Source organism: Molossus molossus, unplaced genomic scaffold (genome assembly GCF_014108415.1).
Source record: "Molossus molossus isolate mMolMol1 unplaced genomic scaffold, mMolMol1.p scaffold_m16_p_19, whole genome shotgun sequence".
NCBI classification, from domain to species: Eukaryota; Metazoa; Chordata; class Mammalia; order Chiroptera; family Molossidae; genus Molossus; species Molossus molossus.
The window spans coordinates 4,807,441-4,825,303 of NW_023425354.1; the positions used below are offsets into that span (position 1 = coordinate 4,807,441).

A 17,863-nucleotide genomic window follows, 5' to 3' on the forward strand; every position below is an offset into this window, starting at 1 on the left:
TAATTAAATACATAAATAAAAAGGCAGCACACAATCCCAATACTCAGAAATAATCAGCGTTTTTGTATATAGTGTGTTTTTCCAGACATAACATGTTCCATTATGCCTGAGTACACACCCTCATGCCTGTATTTATTAAATTAGGTCACATTATGTACAATGGTTCCCAGATGCCAGTTCATGGGCCCTCTGCATGAGAATCATGTCAGCAGCTTTTGAAAATATCAACTCTCAAAAGCTCCAGTTCCAGAAAGTTCTTTTCAATGGTCTGGGGATGGTAACTCTTTAATTTTTTGTTGTTGTTGTTGTTCAGATAAAGAGAGAGAAAGAGGAAGAGAGAGAGAGAGAAATATCGACGTGAAAGGGACATATCAAGTGGCTGCCACCCGCACAACCCAACCACGGCTGGGGACAAACTGCAACCGAGGGATGTGCCCTTAGCGGGAACCGAACCCAGGTCTCTCTGGACCGCAGGCTGATGCTTTAACCGCTGAGTCAAACCAGCCAGGGTGGTAACTCTTTAATTACCCAGGTGATTCTTATGCATGGTCAGGTTGGGGACACTGTTTTGTAAGCGGCTTTCTTCCTGCTGTTTGATATTTTTTTCCTTTATCATTTTTTGGGCTACAAGGTAGTCCCACTATGGAAGACATTTGCTAAGTGGTTGTTTCCTTTTTTACTTTTAAATTGGATTTATTGGGGTGACATCAGTTGATAAAATTACATAGGTTTCAGGTGCACAGTTCTATAATAAATCATCTGTATGTTATATTGTGTGTTCACCACCCCAAGTCAAGTCTCCTTCCATCACCATTTATCCCCACTATACCCTCTTCTACCTCCCCCACCCCCTTTTCCCTCGGGTGATCACCCCACAAATGGTCATTTCTTATCTCCAGGAAAAGAGAGGGACCAAAGCATCTGATAAAGCTGCTATCCTGGCCTTTGATGCCTTGGTGACCTTCTGTGAAGAACTGGGGTGAGTGACTTATTTGTGTGTTTCTGGAGCAAAGTGTTATGAGATCTTTTTCTCCTCTAGCATTTATGTGTTACCCAGCTGATGTGCAGCAACTCTCGGGCCACCAGGGGACCTCAGCCTGCTGAAGGCCATTGCATGGGGTGTCTTCTGCCTGGCAGTGTGGAAATCGGTACCCTTTCACTCTTTTGTGGAAGGCCTTAGAAACTCTGGTGATTTGAGGACTTGTTGAATATTCTGGGCAGTCATCCATCCACCCTACTTGACTTCCTTCCAGGATGGATGGCCCCATGAGTGACTCGGTCCTGGACCATGTGACCAGTTCTGAGCTGTGGGCATTGCAGTCATCACATGCCACTGAGCTGGACCACTGGCTTCACTGGAGTAGGCAGGTGACCCAGCTTCTCTTGGCGGGGGTGTGTCATGTGCCTGGAGAAAAGTCACCATTTCCCACGTAACACCAGGTGCCCACTTGGAACTCGCTTATCTGTTTTATTTGCATCTGCTGGTGGTGGGGCCGTGAGCAGCCTAGTAGCTGCAGTGCCGGACAGGTTGTGGCAGAGTGGGTTCTGAGCACAGCAGCTGTGATGCCCGTGTGAGGGACGCCCAGGAGGACCTGAGCGAGCTGGGAACACTTTGTACTTGTGTAGCCCTTTGCTCCAAAAAGCTCTGTGATTCCTCTGTTCTCATCGGTCAGATCTCATTGGATGAGACAGAAGTGACTGCTTCAGACTTGAAGATGAGTAGACCGAGGTCCAGGGAGGTCACGGTCACAAAGCTTAGAGTAGACAGATGCCTCCAATCCAGGTCTGCCGACCGTCGGCGCACATTTTCATACACACGTGCCGTCTTGGGTTTTGCACGACTGGATTCTTGAAGCAGAGCTGATGACCAGTGTCTGGAGGTGTTTGGGGCTTTCCTCTGGAAGCCACAGAGGCTCCTGTTGGGCCTGTGTTTTGATTCCCGCCCTCCTAGTCACCAATGTGTGGGTGACTCCCGGACTGAAACGCTTCCCTTCTCCAAGCAGTCACCTCTCATTCAGCCTCTGTGGCAAGACCAGGTTTTGGGGACACTCCTTTGTGCCGAGTAGAGGTGGTTGGCTGCAGTGCCAGACGACCCTTCCCACAGCCCTTGTGACCAGAGCCCTTTTCAGGCAGTAGTACAGGGAGGTGCTCAGGCCTCCTTAGGTTCCATGAGCAAAGCACCCATAATGAAAGGGCCGAGTGTCCTTGCTGGTTGTCAGTGTCCCCTCTGCTGGAAGTAACCCTGGCTGGGATCTTGTCTGGAATGAGTCTGAGGCTCTGTAGGGCTGTCCAGAGGGTTAGCTCTGCCATATCTCAAGAGGTTAGGTCTTCCTAGGAGCCTCTACCCAATTTCCCCTGGGAGAAATACCAGGGAGCCAGAGCCTCAGTGTCGAGCAGTCTGGGCATCCGCGGGGCTCCTGCTGCCCTGTGCGCAGTCTCAGCTCTCATGTTACATGCGAGGGGCTCAGATTCCAGGACTTCCAGGCCCCGGATGGAATCAACACTGTGGGTATGATTGGATTTGAGACTGCACTTGAGTAAAAGAGAATATTTCTTTAATGCATAAATGTTTTATAGCACACTAAAAAAGGCCCTCCCCTCCAGATAGTTGCCCCTTTTCTAGGAATAGTCGGGTGTGAGGTTGAAGCTGAAGCAGCCATTCACTAAGCGAGGGCACCTGGCAGCAAGGGACAGGCCAGTGTGCGGCTTTGGCAGAGGTGGGTGCATTTCTGCAAAGGCAGCATTGTAGAGTCTGGGTGCACAGGGTTGTGGAACCCTGTGAGGGCTGCCTGGGCATCTCTGGACCCACAGAAAGGCGCTGGGGTCAGATGAACGAGGCCAGGGTGGGACACCAGCAGGTTTCCTGTCCTGTCTGAGTGCAGCGGCCCCTCTGAGCTCCGGCCACAGGAGCATTTGGTGATTCACGACAGGGCTCTTGACCTTTTTGGTGTCAGAGGGAACAGTAATTCGGTTTGAAGCAACCTCCAGCCTCCAGGCCTCGGCCACCTGCCTGAGATGGAAGCAGCTCTGTGTTTGGGCCTAGATTGAACTGGGCTCTGTCATCCACTGGAGGAGCCCGCAGCCCAGATCCTTCTGTCTATCCATTGTTTGCTTATCTGTCCAGTCATTCATGTGTTCATTCAACACACAAATATTGGCTGATACTGACCCTGCCAGGCCCCACTGGCCGTGGGGGACACAGCGGCGAATGCTGAGGGACCCATCCCTGCTTTAATGGGGCTAGCCCAGTGAGGAAGACAGGCACTTATCAGAGAATCACATAAAAATGTATAATTTTAGGCTGTATAAGGGCTTTGAGGAAAAGGTCCATGGTGTTTGGAGAGTATATAACAGGTAGCCCCCCAGGCCCCCAGAGAGTCAGGTCATGACTCGTCAAGCTGGTCGACCTTCTCGAGTGGAAGGAGTGCCCCAAACACAGTCGCGAACATCATGAGCATCAGGACCATGACGATGAATATGCTGACCACTGCCAGGCCCCCCTGGTCCCAGGGGTTCTGCCAGAACTCCTCTTTCCAGACACGCCTCTGCTTCGTTAGCGTGTCCATGTGAACCTGGGAGAGGGACAGAGGCTGGTGCAGGCGCCTCGCCAAGGCCCTGCCCGGGTGCTGCTCTCCACACCCACCCTGCCCCCACCTTGGCCCTCTGGCAGTCTCAGAACCGCTGGCCCACCTCTGCAGCTGGGAGACACTGCATTGAGGGGAGTCTTTGGGTTCGATGCCTCCAGCCAGCACTGATGAACTTCCCTGGCACCAGGGGGCCTTCAGGGCTTCCTGGAGGCCACCCTGGTTCTCAGACCTTTCCACAGCAACCCTGGTATGAGGAAGAGCTTCCTCTCTCAGCTAAAGCTTCGCTCCAGATCCTCCTTTTCCTGCCTCAGTTGCCAAACACTGGGAAGCATTTTGAGAGGTCAGCAGAGTTGTGGAGGAGTGGACTAACTCGAGCTGAGACCTCCGTAAACTTCCTCAGAGGCAGCAGAAAACAGGACTGACTGATCTCGAAGCGCAGCTATCAGCGGGCTGCGAGCCTGCGGCCAGTTGAAGGGGGTCCAGGCAGAGAAGGAAGGAGGCATTACCTGATTCTGCGGTTAACACTCCCGTGTCCTAAGAGAGGGCGGATCAGGGTAATCCTTCAGGGCCCACACCCTGGGGCTGAGCTGAAGAGGTGACCAGAGTTGCACTGACTCAAAGAGGCAGCTGTTGGGAGGAAAGGTGTTCTCAGTGCCAAGTGGCCCTACCAAACCTCATTGCTGTCAGCAGAGCTAACAAAGGTGGGCCAGGGCCCGTTGCCTAGCAACCCCTGGTCCCTTTGTGCCTCTCACACTTACCCCTCAGCTGCATTCTGTCCTTGGATGATGTCATTGAGGGGGCTGCTCAGGGCAGGTGTGCGGTGTCCTCACTAAGAGAAGTCAGACTTGGAGTGGGTAGGGAAGAACTGCAGCCAGGGCCTTGCCCCAGGCCTGTCTACCTCAGATGAGGCCCGTCCGGCCTCTGGATGACCTTGTTGACTGAAAGGACCTTCGAAGCCCTGGGGCTGAGCTGCCACTCAGGCTGCTCCCTCCCGTGGCTGGGGAGAATGATTAACTGCACCTCCTGCTGGCACCTCCTGGAACTCCTTTCTAGGCGGAAGTGCCTGTCGGCACCGAGGCTGTGGGGCCTGTGGGGCCTGACTTCTCCCTGGGCCTTTGTCTGCCTCTCAGGCAGGGCCTCCGCTGCTTCCTGTGGCTGGTGCCTACGCGCTGGTGTGACAGGGCAGCTAGGAAGTGGGAATGGAGCCAGTGCCCTGGCCCCTGAAACCTGGTGGCCACCCCTCACTCGTTTAGGAGACAGGACTCAAGTGCTCGTCCTGGCCAGGCACTGCTGTCCAGTGTGGGCCTCCAGGGCAGCCTTGCCCTCCCAGAACTCGCATCTAGTGCGCTGGTCCTCAGCCTGCTTGTAGAATCATCTAGGAGCTTTTCTAAATGCCTGTGCCCCAGCCCTGGCCAGTTTGGCTCAGCAGTTAGAGCATTGGCCTGAGGACCAAGGAGTCGCGGGATCGATTCTGGTCAAGGGCACATACCTCGGTCGCATTTCAGTTCCTGGCCCTGGTCCGGGTCATACGGGAGGCAACCTGTAGATGTGTTTCCCTCATGTAGATGTCTCTCTCTCCCTTCCCTCCCTCCCACTGTATCTGAGGATAAATGGAGGAATGTCCTCACCTGAGGATATCTTTCTGTTTATCTTCAGATACAGTGGGAGGGAGGGAGAGAAAGAGAAACACTGATGTGAGAGAGACACATGGACTGGCTGCTCCCGTAGGGGACTGAACTGCAGCCGAGGTACGTGCTCTTCACCAGAATCGAACCCATGACTCATTGGTCCGCACGCCGACGCTCTAACTGCTGAGCCAAACCAGCCAGGACGGGTGAGGATTTTAAATAAATAAATAAATAAATAAATAGATGCCCATGCCCCAGCCCCACCTCGTATCACCTGTATCACTCTGGGCGTGTCAGGGCCCATGCTTTGTAGCGCTCACCAGGTGGGTCCAGCGTGCAGCCAGGTGCGAGGAGACAGGTGACGAGCAGTCATGGGCTAATTGACCCTAGCTGACCTGACTAATGCTCCTGGCCTCCGAGCACGTCCAGCCAGTGGGCTGGTTTCTAGTACACCTTGTACTTCCACCCCATCAGTTACGTTGGATGCTTATCAGGAGTCAGCTGTTTGTCCCCAAACCTGTTTGTGGCCATCGTCATTGTAATTACACAGTTGCACTTAACATTGCATAAATAAATGACGCGACAGGAATAGCTGAAACCCCAGTTTTACAACTGAGGAGCAAGCGTGGTTGTCTCGCTAAGAAGTGACTGCAGTGGGTTTGAACCCAGCTGTTGAACTTGGCTCCAGAGTGTGAGCCGGACCTCAGAGGGAGTGGGGAGTTGTCATTTCTCTTAGACCTCTTTGACCTCTTTGACCACTTTGGAATGACTCTGGAATCACTTGGGTAATATTTCTGTCAAAATATTATCTTGATGTGGACAACTGTAAAAATTTTTTTTTTAATCCTCATCCAAGGATATTTTTCTGTTTATTTTCAGATAGAGTGGGAGGGGGAGAGAGAGAGAGGGAGAAAAAAAGAGAGAAACATCGATGTGAGAGAGACACATCGACTGGCTGCCTCCCACACGACCCCGACCAGAGCTGGGGATGAACTGCAACTGAGGTGCGTGCCCTTGACCGGAATTGAACCCGTGAATCTTTGGTCCTTGGGCCTGTGCCCTAACCGCTGAGCCAAACTGGGCAGGGCAACTGTAAACATTTTGTAAAAATTCAGAAGGGTCTCACACTCATTTCTTGGCAGATGTCTTGAAGTTCTTGCTCCGCTTTACAGAAACCAGAATGAGACAGTACAGGAACTCGGGTCAGCAGACCCGCACTGGAGAAAAGACCCTGGCCCTAGTCGGAAAGCTCGGCCAGGAACGTGCACGCGGGTGTTTCAGAAAACGAGATATGTGGAGAGTGTCACACACCCACATGCCTTCATCACCCTGTTCAGTTCATTGCTGGCCCCGATCAGAAAATTCCGCTGGAGTGATCACCGTGAAGAGAAAGGGCGGTGCGGGGGAGAGAATGTTGTTGGGGCCTGTGGCGGAGCCTGGCCAGGGCTGAGGGCACTCCCCTGGAAGGAGTGATGTTGTCGCTGACGTGCGGAGACTGTGAGAGTTAGAATCGGGAGTCAGGGTTCTGTGGCAGGCAGCAGGTCCCAAGGGAAGTGAGAGAACCGTTTTCAAGGACAGAATTAATTTGTTCTCAGTTTTGTAGGGTCTGGAATTGGTATTACCCACAAGCAAAGAGGTCAGTCACTGTGAAGATTTTACCATAGATTGCTTTCAAATGTTAATATTTGAGAAAACAGATTGAGGAGAAAACCGGCTCATATATTCTCCACCATGTTTTGCTCATGAAGTTCTTGCATTGGTGGCCTTGCTGTGGTGTCCGAGGAGGCATGTTGTACAGACAGTAACATGCACAGATCTTAAGTGCAGAGTGAAGCCCTTTTGAGGAACCGAGAGACCGCAGAGGCCACAGTTGGGGAGCCACGAAAGACCAGTGAGATGAGCGTGGAGTCTGTGGTGACCGCTGTGGTGACCGAGGCGGACGGTGGTGGCCTGGTCCAGGGTGATGTGGCGGCGGGAATGGAGAGCTGTTGGGTCTGGAGTCAGCCAGACGTCTCTGAGCTCAAGACAACCTGAAGGCCACCCCTTTCATGGCCACCACCCATGGTGCTGTGCCTTTCTGTTTATTCTTTCCCACAACGGGGGTATTTCTGCCTCCTCTGCATTCCCATCTGCCCCAGAGAAGACCCATGCTGGGAGCTGCCCGTGCCTGGTGTGTCCAGGCTGCTGTCACGCCGGAGCAGACCTGCTCTGTTGAGCTGAGTGGCATTGAAGCCTGCCCGGGACTGGCCCAATTGCTGGTGGGGCCTAGAGTGGGCCAGTTTGCCAGGGATCGGGGAAGAGCTAGCCCTCTGAGGGCAAGGACAGTCTTATTTGGACGCGCAGTTACTGTCTGGCCTGGAAGAGAAAAATGCAGATGACCCAGCGAGCCAGCCTGTCAGTACCCAGGGCTGTGTGTGTGGCCTCCACCTCTTGGCAGGTAAACCAGGAAGCTAGAGTCTTTTCTAGCAAAGAGATTCAGGCTGAGCCACCCTGAGGAAGGGACATTGTTGATGCTGATGAAAACTTGCTTAAGGCCCTGGTCGGTTTGGCTCAGCAGTTGGAGCGTCGGCCTGCAGTCCAGAGACCTGGGTTCAGTTCCCGCTAAGGGCAGTTGCAGTTTGTCCCCAGCCCTGGTTGGGTCGTGTGGGTGGCAACCACTCGATGTGTCCCTTTCACGTCGATGTTTCTTCCTCTCTCTCTCTCTCTCTCCCCCTCCCACTCTATCTGAACAAAAAACGAAAAAATGTCCTCGGGTGAGGATAAAAAAAAACTTGCTTAAGGAAAAGTCACATGGGGATTGGGCTGCTGCGATTTTGGAGCAGCTCTTGAGCTCAGAGCTTCCTGGAAACCCTCCTGCTGGTGGCACAGGGACTGAAAAGGGCAGGGCTTCCCATCCCATCCCTCCCACCTTCCTGTGTGTTCCTTCCTGGAGGGAGGGAGACCTGGCTGAGCCCCCAGCTCAGAGAGGTTATTTTGAAGCAGTTCAGGGTGTAAGTGTTGGCTGGTGGAGGGTAATGGAATCAGAGTCTTACCCGAACTGCACCTGGGAGGCCGGGGCCTGGCTGTGGCGGGCGGGGGCTCTGCAGCCCGCGGGGCTGGGTCCGGAGGCTGGACCCACTTCTCAGCCGGCTGAACTTAGACAGGTTGTCCAGTGGCGCGAAGACTCAATTTCCTCATCTTTAACATGGGGATACTAATGTTCTCGACAGCATTGACATTGTGATGGTTAAATGAATTTGTCTGCATCAAAATTCCTAAGATAGCCCTGGCCGGTTTGGCTTAGCAGTTGGAGCTTCGGCCTGTAGACCAGAGAGTCCCGGGTTCAGGTCCTGCTAAGGGCACATACCTCAGTTGCAGTTTGTCCCCAGCCCTGGTTGGGGTCATGTGTGTGGCAACTAGTTGATGTGTCTCTCTCACATCAATGTTTCTGTCTCTCTCTTCCTCCCTCTCTCCCTCCCACTCTATCTGAAGATAAATGCAAAAATGTCCTCGGCTGAGGATTAAAAAAAAAAAAAAATCTTAAGATAATGCCTGAGTATATATAAGCCCTCAGTGGATTTTAGCTACTTTATATCATCACCATCATCATTATCATCATTATTCTGAATACCATTCTTTGGTGGTGGGTACAGGCAGATTCTTGAGTTTCTTTTGTTTTGTATGGAAGCACTTCCTCTCTGGGCCTTCAACTGAAACCAACCCGACAGGTCCCTTCACCAGGAAGTGAAACCAGCCAGAGAGCTGCTCCTGCTTGATGCCAGCTGGAGCGGGTGGTGGCAGGAGCTGGCATCCCCTCCCCCTCCCATTTCTGGGTAGACAGGATTCTGCCCCCAGGCCGCCAGAGCATGGGCTGCCCAGGCCAAGATGACAGAGGCATGTAAAAAATATGGACCTCTTTATGGCTCTGAGGCCCAATGGGGAAGGAGAGAGAGGTCCCCTGGGAGCCTCTGCCTCCGCTACTGGGTTTGTGCCCCTACCTAGGAAGTTCCCTGGAAGAGAAAGCAGACTGAAGTGGGAAGCAGAGCAGTGTTGCGTTTCAGCAGGACCAGCCCTGGAAATGGGTCCACATTGCTCTGGGTCAGTCCCATGTTCAGAGCGAAGCATATATGCAGAGTTCTCGGTACGTGCCCCACACTGTGCCAAGTACTCGACATAGGTCACCTTGGTTTATCCTCACAAGCTTACCCCAGGAGGCAGTTGTCAGGATGAGCCCCGTTTCACAGGGAGAAAGCGTGGCTCGGGAAGGTCGCATCACTAACCTGTCCCCACATCTAGCAAGTGGTGGGGGCAAGGATTTGAACCCAGAAAGTCTGGCACACGAATGGGGAAAAGGTGAAGGCGTCTGGGTGCAGGTTATGGACAGTGCTGGGGGCCTGACCTCTCCTCTCTCACTCCAGACATCTGGGAAGACCCAGCGGCCTGAGCCTGCCAGAGCGAGGGGTGCAGGCTGAGGTCAAGGCGGTGGAAATGGTTAAGTGGCGATTCTGGGCCAGCACCTGCCTGGGGCACACACGCATCCATCACTGCAGAGTGGGCGTCGCAGCCAGAGTTGTCGGCAGCTAGTGCTTGGCAGGAACGTCACTGCACCCTCCACTGGTTCCGTGGCATTCCTGCTGGTGTGTTTTTCAGCTTTCACGGGCAAGGGGCAGCGCTGGTCACGCCCCTGGCACGTGGCCCTGCTGGTGCACAGAACCCAGCCCAACAAGTCTGGCACCACAGAGACACATAACAAAAAAGCTTTTACTGGGAAAGAAACAGGCAAAAACTGTACTAGAATATTGACATGCCCCCTCTCTGGTGGGGAGCGTGGGGTCCAGTAGCTATTGCACAAAATCCCTGTGAGTGGGCTGCTCCTCTTTGGCGTGGGTCAGCAGAACCCCAAGGCCAGCTCCCCACAGGTGCAGGTTGTTCTCCATCGAGGTTTGGGGACCCCGCTTCCGTGTTTTGTTAAAAAGTGCAGGTAGGCCAAGACCGGTGATTGACTCCATCCTTGAAATGGTGGGCTCCTCCTCAGCACTGTGCTCACGGGCAGGTAGCGCTCCTGTGACCGTGCAGCTCTTGTGCCCTTGATAAGCCTCCACATGTCATGTCCAAGTCCTGGCAGGACCAGAGCTGACAGGGGATCTTGGTCTGGAAGTGTCAGGGCTGCAGGACCAGGCCCACACTTGGGCCATGGCTCTGCAGTGTCCTTTCCAGCGTCGTGGTCAGCTCTCCATCCCTCACGGCGGGGTCATGGGCCGCACCTGGACCTTCCTGCCTCTCGGCTCCGGGCAGCAGCAGCGAGTGCAGCAGCAGCTACAGGCTACCAGCAGCAGCAGCAGCACCGTGGCTGGAGGAGTGGGGGGGAGGCAGAGGGCACAGAAGCTACGAGGTGGGAAGAGAAAGAACGCCCATCTCCTTCCGAAGAAGCCCTATTGGAGGTGTGGAGGGCCTTTGCCCGAAGGCCTGGCTCACTGGTCAGAAAGAAGTACCCGAGGATCTGACGGGAGGTGTTGACCAGCCCCATGCTGGCCACCAGAGCCCTGATCTCCTGCCCGTGGTACCTCCTCCGCCTCCCAGAGCTCTGGGCCCTGCGTCGCTGGGTTGGGATGCTGGGGTGCCTCCAGTTCCAGCACCACCCAGCCCATCACTGGAGCAGCATGTCACAGGACGGGAAATCCTTGTTTCCCCCAAGGGTCACCTGCTTTTCCTTCTCTGCCCGGGATACCCCATCAGCCCCCGGTCTCATCTCCTGGGTGCCAGGAAGAGCCGAGGGAGACGCGCGCCCCAGCTGACCTGTGAACAGGATGATGACTGAGAAGGCCACAATCTCCACCGGCTCGGCCTGCGGCAGCCTCTGCAGCTTGAGCAGCAGCCTCTCGCCCACCAGGCGCATCTCCTGCGCGAAGTCGGAGGCCGCCATGCTGAGCCAGGCTCCTGCCGGGCTTCCTGCAGGGCTGGAACACAGAGCACCTGTGTCCCCACGGGGCTGGCTCCAAAGAACACCCTCTCTCACCTGCTCCCGCAGAACAAGTTTGTCAGGTCTCCCGCATCACAACCTGGTGTCTCAGGAGGAGGAAGGGAGCCCATGGGGCTCCTCTGTTCAGTGGTGGCCCCAGGCCCCCAGCTGGCACTGCCCAGGGTGAGGGAAGCCTGCTGGGGAGCTGCTCGGTAGAGCCGGACACAGGGGGGGTCTGCCAGCCTGCCAGAGTTGGCCACTGTTTCTGTGAGTGGGGTGACTTCACGCTTACATTCCTGTGTGTCAGACACCAGTCCTGGGTTTTGCAGGGGGCCTTGGATTGACACAGCTCCCCTGAGTCATTCAGGACTTGGGGCACCTCCTCTGGGTTCCCCAGCAGGGAGAGCAGGCTTCAGGACCCCAGCCTGGCGCTCTTGCCTTTTATCATGTGTGGGGACAGAAGATCGGGGTCTCCCAAGAGCAGGCTCTGGGGTGGCTGTGCTCGGGGTCAGGTGCAGGTGAGAACTGACTGGGGGAGGTGGTCTGAGCCCGTCACCTGTCCCATCCACTCAGTTTCTTTACTCATATGGAGTTCTGTGAGGAGGATGAGGAGGAAGAGGGCACTGTCCCCTCGGTTTTTCCCAAAGGGTCATCCTCAGAATGGGATCCTGCATCCCAGGGCGAGTCTAGCCAGCCCTTCCCTCCTGGTGGCTGGGACCTGCTCCTCTGGGCTGACCAGGAGGGTCCCCTCTGCTCACACATGTGCCCCAGGTATGTGGCAACTCAGCCCGCCCGGCCCCATGACCCAGAGCCTTTCCGGGCCTGGGAAGCCCGGGCCGAAGCGAGGGCAGGGCAGTCAGCGTTGGGCGTGTCGTGTCGCGGAGATTCTTCCCCTGCTTCTCCTTATGGCACAGGGAGCCAGCGCCTCCTCAGGCAGGGACCAGGGACAGCCTTGTGCCAACCCAGCCCGAACTTGCTCTCCAAGGGGGGTAACAGGTGGCCAGGGCTTGTGCCAGACCTGAGGCTCCAGTTACTGCCGCCTCGCCCCTGGTGTCAGCCAGGCGGGCTCTCCCGAGGTGGCCGTGGTCACTCCCAGCAGTGCCACGGCCCAGCTGCTCAGAACCACCCTCTGCCCTGCGCCTGGCTCCCGCCCTCCCTGTGCTGCGCAGCCTCTGAGCCCCTCTGGGTGAGGTGGGAGCCCCACCCGCTACCACAGCCACCCCTTCCTTCTTGGGGCAGCTCGGATCGGCGGAAGATGGGACCTCAGATGACCCCGTCAGCCCCACCTGTGGTCCCTTAGGACACTCTGCTGCCACTTTGCCTCAGTCCTCCAGGATCTGGAGGGCAGCGGGCGGGCCTCCTGCATCTCCTCAAAGTCAGTCTCTCGTCGCTGTGCCAGCCGCCTGCCCCGGAGCATCCGGTGCACCCCGGGATCTGAGGCTGCCTCCCTCCCGCTTCAGCCAGCAGTCTCCTGGCCCCCTGGCTTGTGGCACGTGAAGATGAGGTGCCAGCACGTGGGCTTCCCCCTGGTGGGGGCTGGCCGGTGCAGGAGAGTGGAGGTGGTCTTCAGGGGAGCTACGCCTCCCTGTGCACTGTCAGGGGCCCTCCTCAGACACCATGGGGGAGTTTCATTGTGACCTTCATTCCAGAATGTTTGCGGAATGTGAGGTGAAGGAAGGGGGCGAGCCGGAGGTGGGGAGCTGTTCTAAGTGATGCTGGGAGTAGCAGGCAGTGACGGGTTCGTGGCAGATTAGCTGGTTTCCTGTCAAAGTGGAAGGCTTCTGGTCCTGGCTGGTGTTGCTCAATGGTTAGAGCGTCAGCTGGCTCACTGAAGGGTTGTGGGTTCAATTCCCGGTTAAGGGCATGTACCTGGGTTGCAGGTTTAATCCCTGGCCCCAGTCGGGGCACATGTGGGAGGCAACCGATTATGTCTCTCTCACATCGATGTCTCTCTCTCTCTCTCTCTCTCCCCCTTCCCCTCCCTCTCCCTTTCACTCGCTCTAAAAAATCAGTGGAAAACATATCATCAGGTGAGGATTAACAACAACAAAATGGGGGGCTGCTGGACTCAGGGCCCCTGTTTTCTCACACCCGCTCCAGGGCCAGCATGTGTCGCAGAGAAGACTGGGACTAGGCGTAGACTCAGAATGCCACAGCACATCACTCTGCTTCCTTTCTTTTACAAATGGGGAAACTGAGACCTGGGAGAGGAATCGACTTCTCCAAGGTCACACAGCAGGACGGGTCGGCCAGCCATCCCCACACTATCCCACGCTGCCTCTCGGTAGGCTGCCTCTCGGTAGCCGTGTCTTGAGCAGCCTACTCTTTGACCAGGAAGATAAGTTAGCCCAGGAACAGCTGCCCATGCGGGGGGCTCAGCTCAGTGGCCTGGGCCCCAGAGACCTTGGGAAGCTGGCGGGCTCCGCGTGAGCAGCCCTAGCCCACTCTCGTGAGCCTGGGATGGTTTTTATCGGGCACATCCCTCACCAGGCCGAGGCCACACCTGCCTGTGAGAGCCACCAAAGGGACGGATCTTGTGTGTCTTTCTGTTTCAGGTCCACAGATTCAGTCCAAAGCACAGGACCTCTCTCTTATGGCCACACCAGACAGACTTCCTCCCACTCCCTAGTTCTGAGGCCTGTGGGCTTCCCTGCTCCCCTGGCTCCAGGGCTGGCCCCATTCCTGGGGAGAGAGTGCAGCTGAGGAGCAGGGCTGCCTCTCTCCCTCCCTGCACGCCTCTACACTTGGTCTGCCTTTTCAGCCTGAGTGCCTGGCGCCTGCATCACCTAATGGAACCATCAGAGATGCTTCTTAAAGGGCCAGAGGGAGGGCAGGGGGGGCTTTGCACTGTGCTCCCTGCCCAGAGACCCTGAGGGCTGGCAGAGGGCGTGGCAGGGAGGAGGAGGGCCGCCCAGGTTGGGCTGTGCAGGAAAGGCGGGGTTTGTTGATCAGAAGCTTCAGCTCTAAAGTCAGTCACCCTCCAGGGACTGATGACGTCAGACTCCTGCCCAGGGGGCCCTCGCCCACCTCCCCCCACCCCCGCCGAAGACTGTTAGTCCACAGCAGCAGCAGGCCATGGGCGTGGATGGCATCATGGCTTTGCACTCAGGGCCTCTGGAGACCCGAGCTGGCCAGCCTCGCCCAGTCCAGGGCTGCTCCCTGTATCCCATCTGCACTGGGACCACAAGTGGGGCTGCTGGTCACAGCTCCTCTGCCCCAAAGACTGAAGAGGAGCCCCTTGGCTTCCAGTTTCTCATTTCCAGCTTGGGCTTGAGCAGAAGGCGCCTCAGTGGGGACCACAGGGGAGTTGGAGGGCCCCTTTTTCCTAAGAGGGAGAAGGCACATTCCAGCAGGTCCCAGGCGGTCTTCTCAGTGGGCTATTTAAAGCAAGGCCCAGGGGGTGCCTGGCGCCTGGTGCCCAATATAGCCAGCAGCCATCAGGTGACCTCATGGCTTGTGCCCCAGCTGTTGCTCTGTAGGGAGCCCTAAGTGTTTCCAGCTGTTGCCTGGGGAAAGTGGGTGCTCTGGGGCTGGCTGCCTGTCCTCCCCAGTCCCTTCCCAGGTTGCAGGGAGGGAAGCAGAGAAGTCTAGTGGGGCTATTGAGAATTCTCCATTTTTCTGGTCTTTCTGTCTCTTGTCCACCAAACTCTTCCCAAAACTGTACCTTCTGCCTACAGACCAGGGAAACCAGAGTCCCTCCCACCCCGTGCTGGGTAGCGCGCCAGTTGGAAAGAGCCAGAGCAAGTGGTGGCTTCCCCACCGCCTGGCCGCAGGAAGCAGGAAGGGAGAGCACCCCGCTGCCTGCACGGCCCTCCTTGGAGCCTTCCCAGGGTGCCCCCGGCTGGAGTGGCAGCCAGCGGAGGGGAGATGAGCAGGGCAAAGAGGAAGGCTGGCAGAGCCAGACAGACGGGGACACATTCCTGTGTGTGTCATCTGGACCAGAGCAGCCAGGCACCCTGCAGGCCAGACACCTGCCACTCAGACTGAAGCTCCCTGTTTCCTCCTTGCAGAGCTGATACTGCAGCTCCCGGGGAGGCAGGGCTGTGTTTGTGACTGATAACTACAGTGGGATGGCTCAGGGCCTCAGGGCTTCTCTCTCTGCCCCTGTTATTTGTCAGGGTGGTTTTCAGCCACCTTCCCCCCAGGGCCTTGTCTTATTTGAGAAACATCTAGAATGAATAATTACCCAATATGTATGTGGGAGATTTGTGGGGTCCACAGGCCAGGCTAGCAAGACAGATGCCCACTGTGTGTTGTGCCTCCCCCCGAAAACTTTTTTTGCCTGGGCTTCAACTTGCAGTGGGAAGTTGACCCTTGAACCCTCCACAGTCCCCGCTTTTCCAACTCTGTAGCCATTCAGGACAGGAGGAGGTACTTCCTGCTGCTGCTAATGGTGCCCAAAGCCCCAGAAGTTGGGCATCACCCTCTGTGCCAGCTCAATGACTGTGTTTGGGCCCCCTGTCCACTTGTGTCCTGTGGGTGCTGGGCTCCCATCACTGCCTGCCTGCCTGGGGCATCTTGGGGATAAGAGCCAGCAGGGGTAGCCAGGGCTCATTGCTGCACCCCTCCCTCCCCCACCTTGCGCGTTGCCTCTAACAGCCCAGCGTCTGTCCCTACTCTCCACCATGTGCCGCCATCACTGTAGGACCTGTCTCCCCAGCCAGCAGCCCAGGCCAAATCCCTCAGCCTCTGCAGATCCAGAACGGGCTGATCCTTGGTTTCCACTTTTCCCTAGATCGTTGTTTTTCTAAGTAGATACCAGCTTGTTTGCTTTGGGGAAGGCGTCTGGGGGGTGGGGAGAGAGACTTTAACCCTGGTGTGAGGACAGGGAGGCGGAGGAGTCAGCCAGCCTGGCTCAGGGGCCCTGCCGAGGGCCACTCTCCCTGCTGGTTAGAGAGCTGTCTTGGGGTCAGCCTTACAGTGGGACAACAGAGGGCCAGATACCAGGGCGGACCCTCCCCCAGCCTCAGTTCCACCTCCTCACCGGCTCCCCACTTGACCCTGGGTTTAGAGTCTCTCTCATTTCTGGGAGATTTAGGGCTCATGGGGATCTAAAGGGGCCCAGGGAGGAGCACCTGAGCAGAGCCCTGAGCTGGCGCACCTGGCAGGGAGTGGGTGCTGCCTCTTGTCTGGGACACAGACCGGCAGAGCTGCCATGGGACTGCCCCACCCCGGGGGAGAAATGCCTGGGCAGAGCTTGCACGGAGCCTCCTGGACTGGGGAGAGCAGGCCAGGGAGGGCCGTGCCTTGATCCTGGGAGAAGGGAGGAGGCTCAGTGGGCAAGCCATGTTTCTCTCCCATGCCAGGGCAGCCAAATCCCTTGTTTAAGCCCCCTGAATGGAAAAAGCTTAAACTAACTTGCAGAGTAAGCAAGCACCCTGGGCCTGCTCAGCAAGCTGGGAGGAACCCACCCGCGAAGAGGCTGCAGTCTCGGCCTGTGTCCCCCCGTGCTGGGTCCCAGCAGAAGCAGCGAGAGCCTAGTTTGAATGGGAGGCGTACAGAGACTGTGACCAAGTGTGTCCCCCATGGTAAAATGTGGCCCTCCACCCTTGGGGCAAGGGACCCTTGCTGCTCTGTTCCCTTCATCCCCCCTCATCTGTGGCCACTCACCTGGGAGCTCAGGTGTTGGAGCCTGGGGTGCGAGCACAGGTGCTGGGGAGCCGGGCAGCCTCAGCCGGCCTCTCCTCTTCCGGCCTGTCCTCGGCCTGCCGCCACCTCTCCCTTCCTTCTCAGACTCCTCTTTCGTGACCCAGTGCTACTCCCTGGACGCCTCTCCTGCCAGCGAGCGCTGCTCCATGCTGACAGCCAGCTGCTATCTGGGCTCCAGCTTTTTTGTTGTTGGTTGTCCAGGAGATCCAAGTGTCAAATTACAGGGGCGGCCACCGAAGGGGGAGAGCCAGCGCCACTGCTGCCTGGGCACAGGCAGAGTCCTGCCGGGAACTTGCCCTGCCCAGGTGGTCGGCACACATGGGCCCAGCTCCCTCTCTGCTGGTTCCTCCTCTTCCTCTCCTCCTGGTGGGTGTGTGCTAAGCCACGTGGGCTGGGCCTGGGCTGGGAGTTGATGAAAGAGGAGGTTGGCTCTCTGTTCCCTGGCAAAGATGACCCCAGGGAGGTTCCAGCTGAGGTGTGGGGTGGGGAGGGCGGAGGGAGAGCAGCCCCGCAGCACAGCACGCCCAGCTCCTTGGCTCCTGCCCTACCCTTCGTCCCCCACCACCCCAACCTGCACCTCAGGCAACTCCCTAGCTGGTCCCTCCCTCTGGCCTCTCTAGGGAAAGAAAGTAAATAGTAGGGGGAGGTGCCAGACCACCCAAGAAGCCAGCAGCCTGGGGAGGTCTTCTGGGGACTCAGGAGTGGCATTGCCTGGCCTGCTTGCTGGGGCTGCGCCTCACTGCTGGGCCCAGAGGAAAGCGGACCCTGCTGGCCTGCTTGCCAAGGCGTGTGTGCTGGGCTGTCGCTGCCCCTTGGCCCAGCTGTCAGGGACAGGCTCCAGAGCCCAGTGGCTGGCTGAGCCCTTTGACATTTGGCTGGTTGTGCCACCCCAGCCGACCAGACTGTGCCTGGAACAGGACAGGAGCCCACCCCAGCCTGCATCTTTGCGCCGTCAATGGAGCCCTTTGAGTGTGAGCACAAAACCCCAGTGAGTCAGGCGTGGGGGATGGGGAGGGTAAGGAAGCCAACCTTGTGGCCACACCACTTGGACGCCAGAGCCT

The 17,863-nt window shown here is 56.9% G+C and overlaps 3 protein-coding genes across 6 annotated transcripts in view; 1 reads left to right on the plus strand and 2 right to left on the minus strand.

Moving 5' to 3' along the window:
- RECQL5 (RecQ like helicase 5) overlaps positions 1 to 17,863 on the plus strand; it is a 32,161-nt gene that overhangs the window by 8,828 nt on the left and 5,470 nt on the right. For all 4 annotated transcript variants that reach the window (XR_004960271.1, XM_036267842.1, XM_036267841.1 and 1 more), the window contains one exon: positions 900 to 979. Coding sequence is in view for 3 of the 4 variants with exons in the window: in XM_036267842.1 (XP_036123735.1) it covers positions 900 to 979 (80 nt within the window). In the remaining variant the exon portion in view is untranslated. The remainder of the gene's footprint in view (positions 1 to 899; positions 980 to 17,863) is intronic.
- Positions 3,261 to 16,874, minus strand: SMIM6 (small integral membrane protein 6). Its single transcript, XM_036267847.1, has 3 exons — positions 16,764 to 16,874; positions 4,094 to 4,214; positions 3,261 to 3,572 (listed from the first exon to the last, which is right to left on the minus strand). Exon 3 carries the CDS (start codon positions 3,564 to 3,566, stop codon positions 3,384 to 3,386), a length of 183 nt encoding a protein of 60 aa, XP_036123740.1. The 5' UTR covers positions 3,567 to 3,572; positions 4,094 to 4,214; positions 16,764 to 16,874; the 3' UTR covers positions 3,261 to 3,383.
- Positions 9,965 to 16,875, minus strand: SMIM5 (small integral membrane protein 5). Its single transcript, XM_036267845.1, has 3 exons — positions 16,764 to 16,875; positions 10,991 to 11,151; positions 9,965 to 10,544 (listed from the first exon to the last, which is right to left on the minus strand). The coding sequence occupies exons 2-3, from the start codon at positions 11,115 to 11,117 to the stop codon at positions 10,435 to 10,437; spliced, it is 237 nt and encodes a 78-aa protein (XP_036123738.1). The 5' UTR covers positions 11,118 to 11,151; positions 16,764 to 16,875; the 3' UTR covers positions 9,965 to 10,434.

Bases quoted from the DNA above. Each gene is read 5' to 3' on its own strand.
- SMIM5 (XM_036267845.1), bottom strand. From the start codon at position 11,117: ATGGCGGCCTCCGACTTCGCGCAGGAGATGCGCCTGGTGGGCGAGAGG. The intron at 10,545-10,990 runs GTCAGCTGGGGC...CCACTCCTCCAG, and splicing joins AGTCATCATCCTGTTCACAG to CCACGGTGCTGCTGCTGCTG.
- SMIM6 (XM_036267847.1), bottom strand. From the start codon at position 3,566: ATGGACACGCTAACGAAGCAGAGGCGTGTCTGGAAAGAGGAGTTCTGG.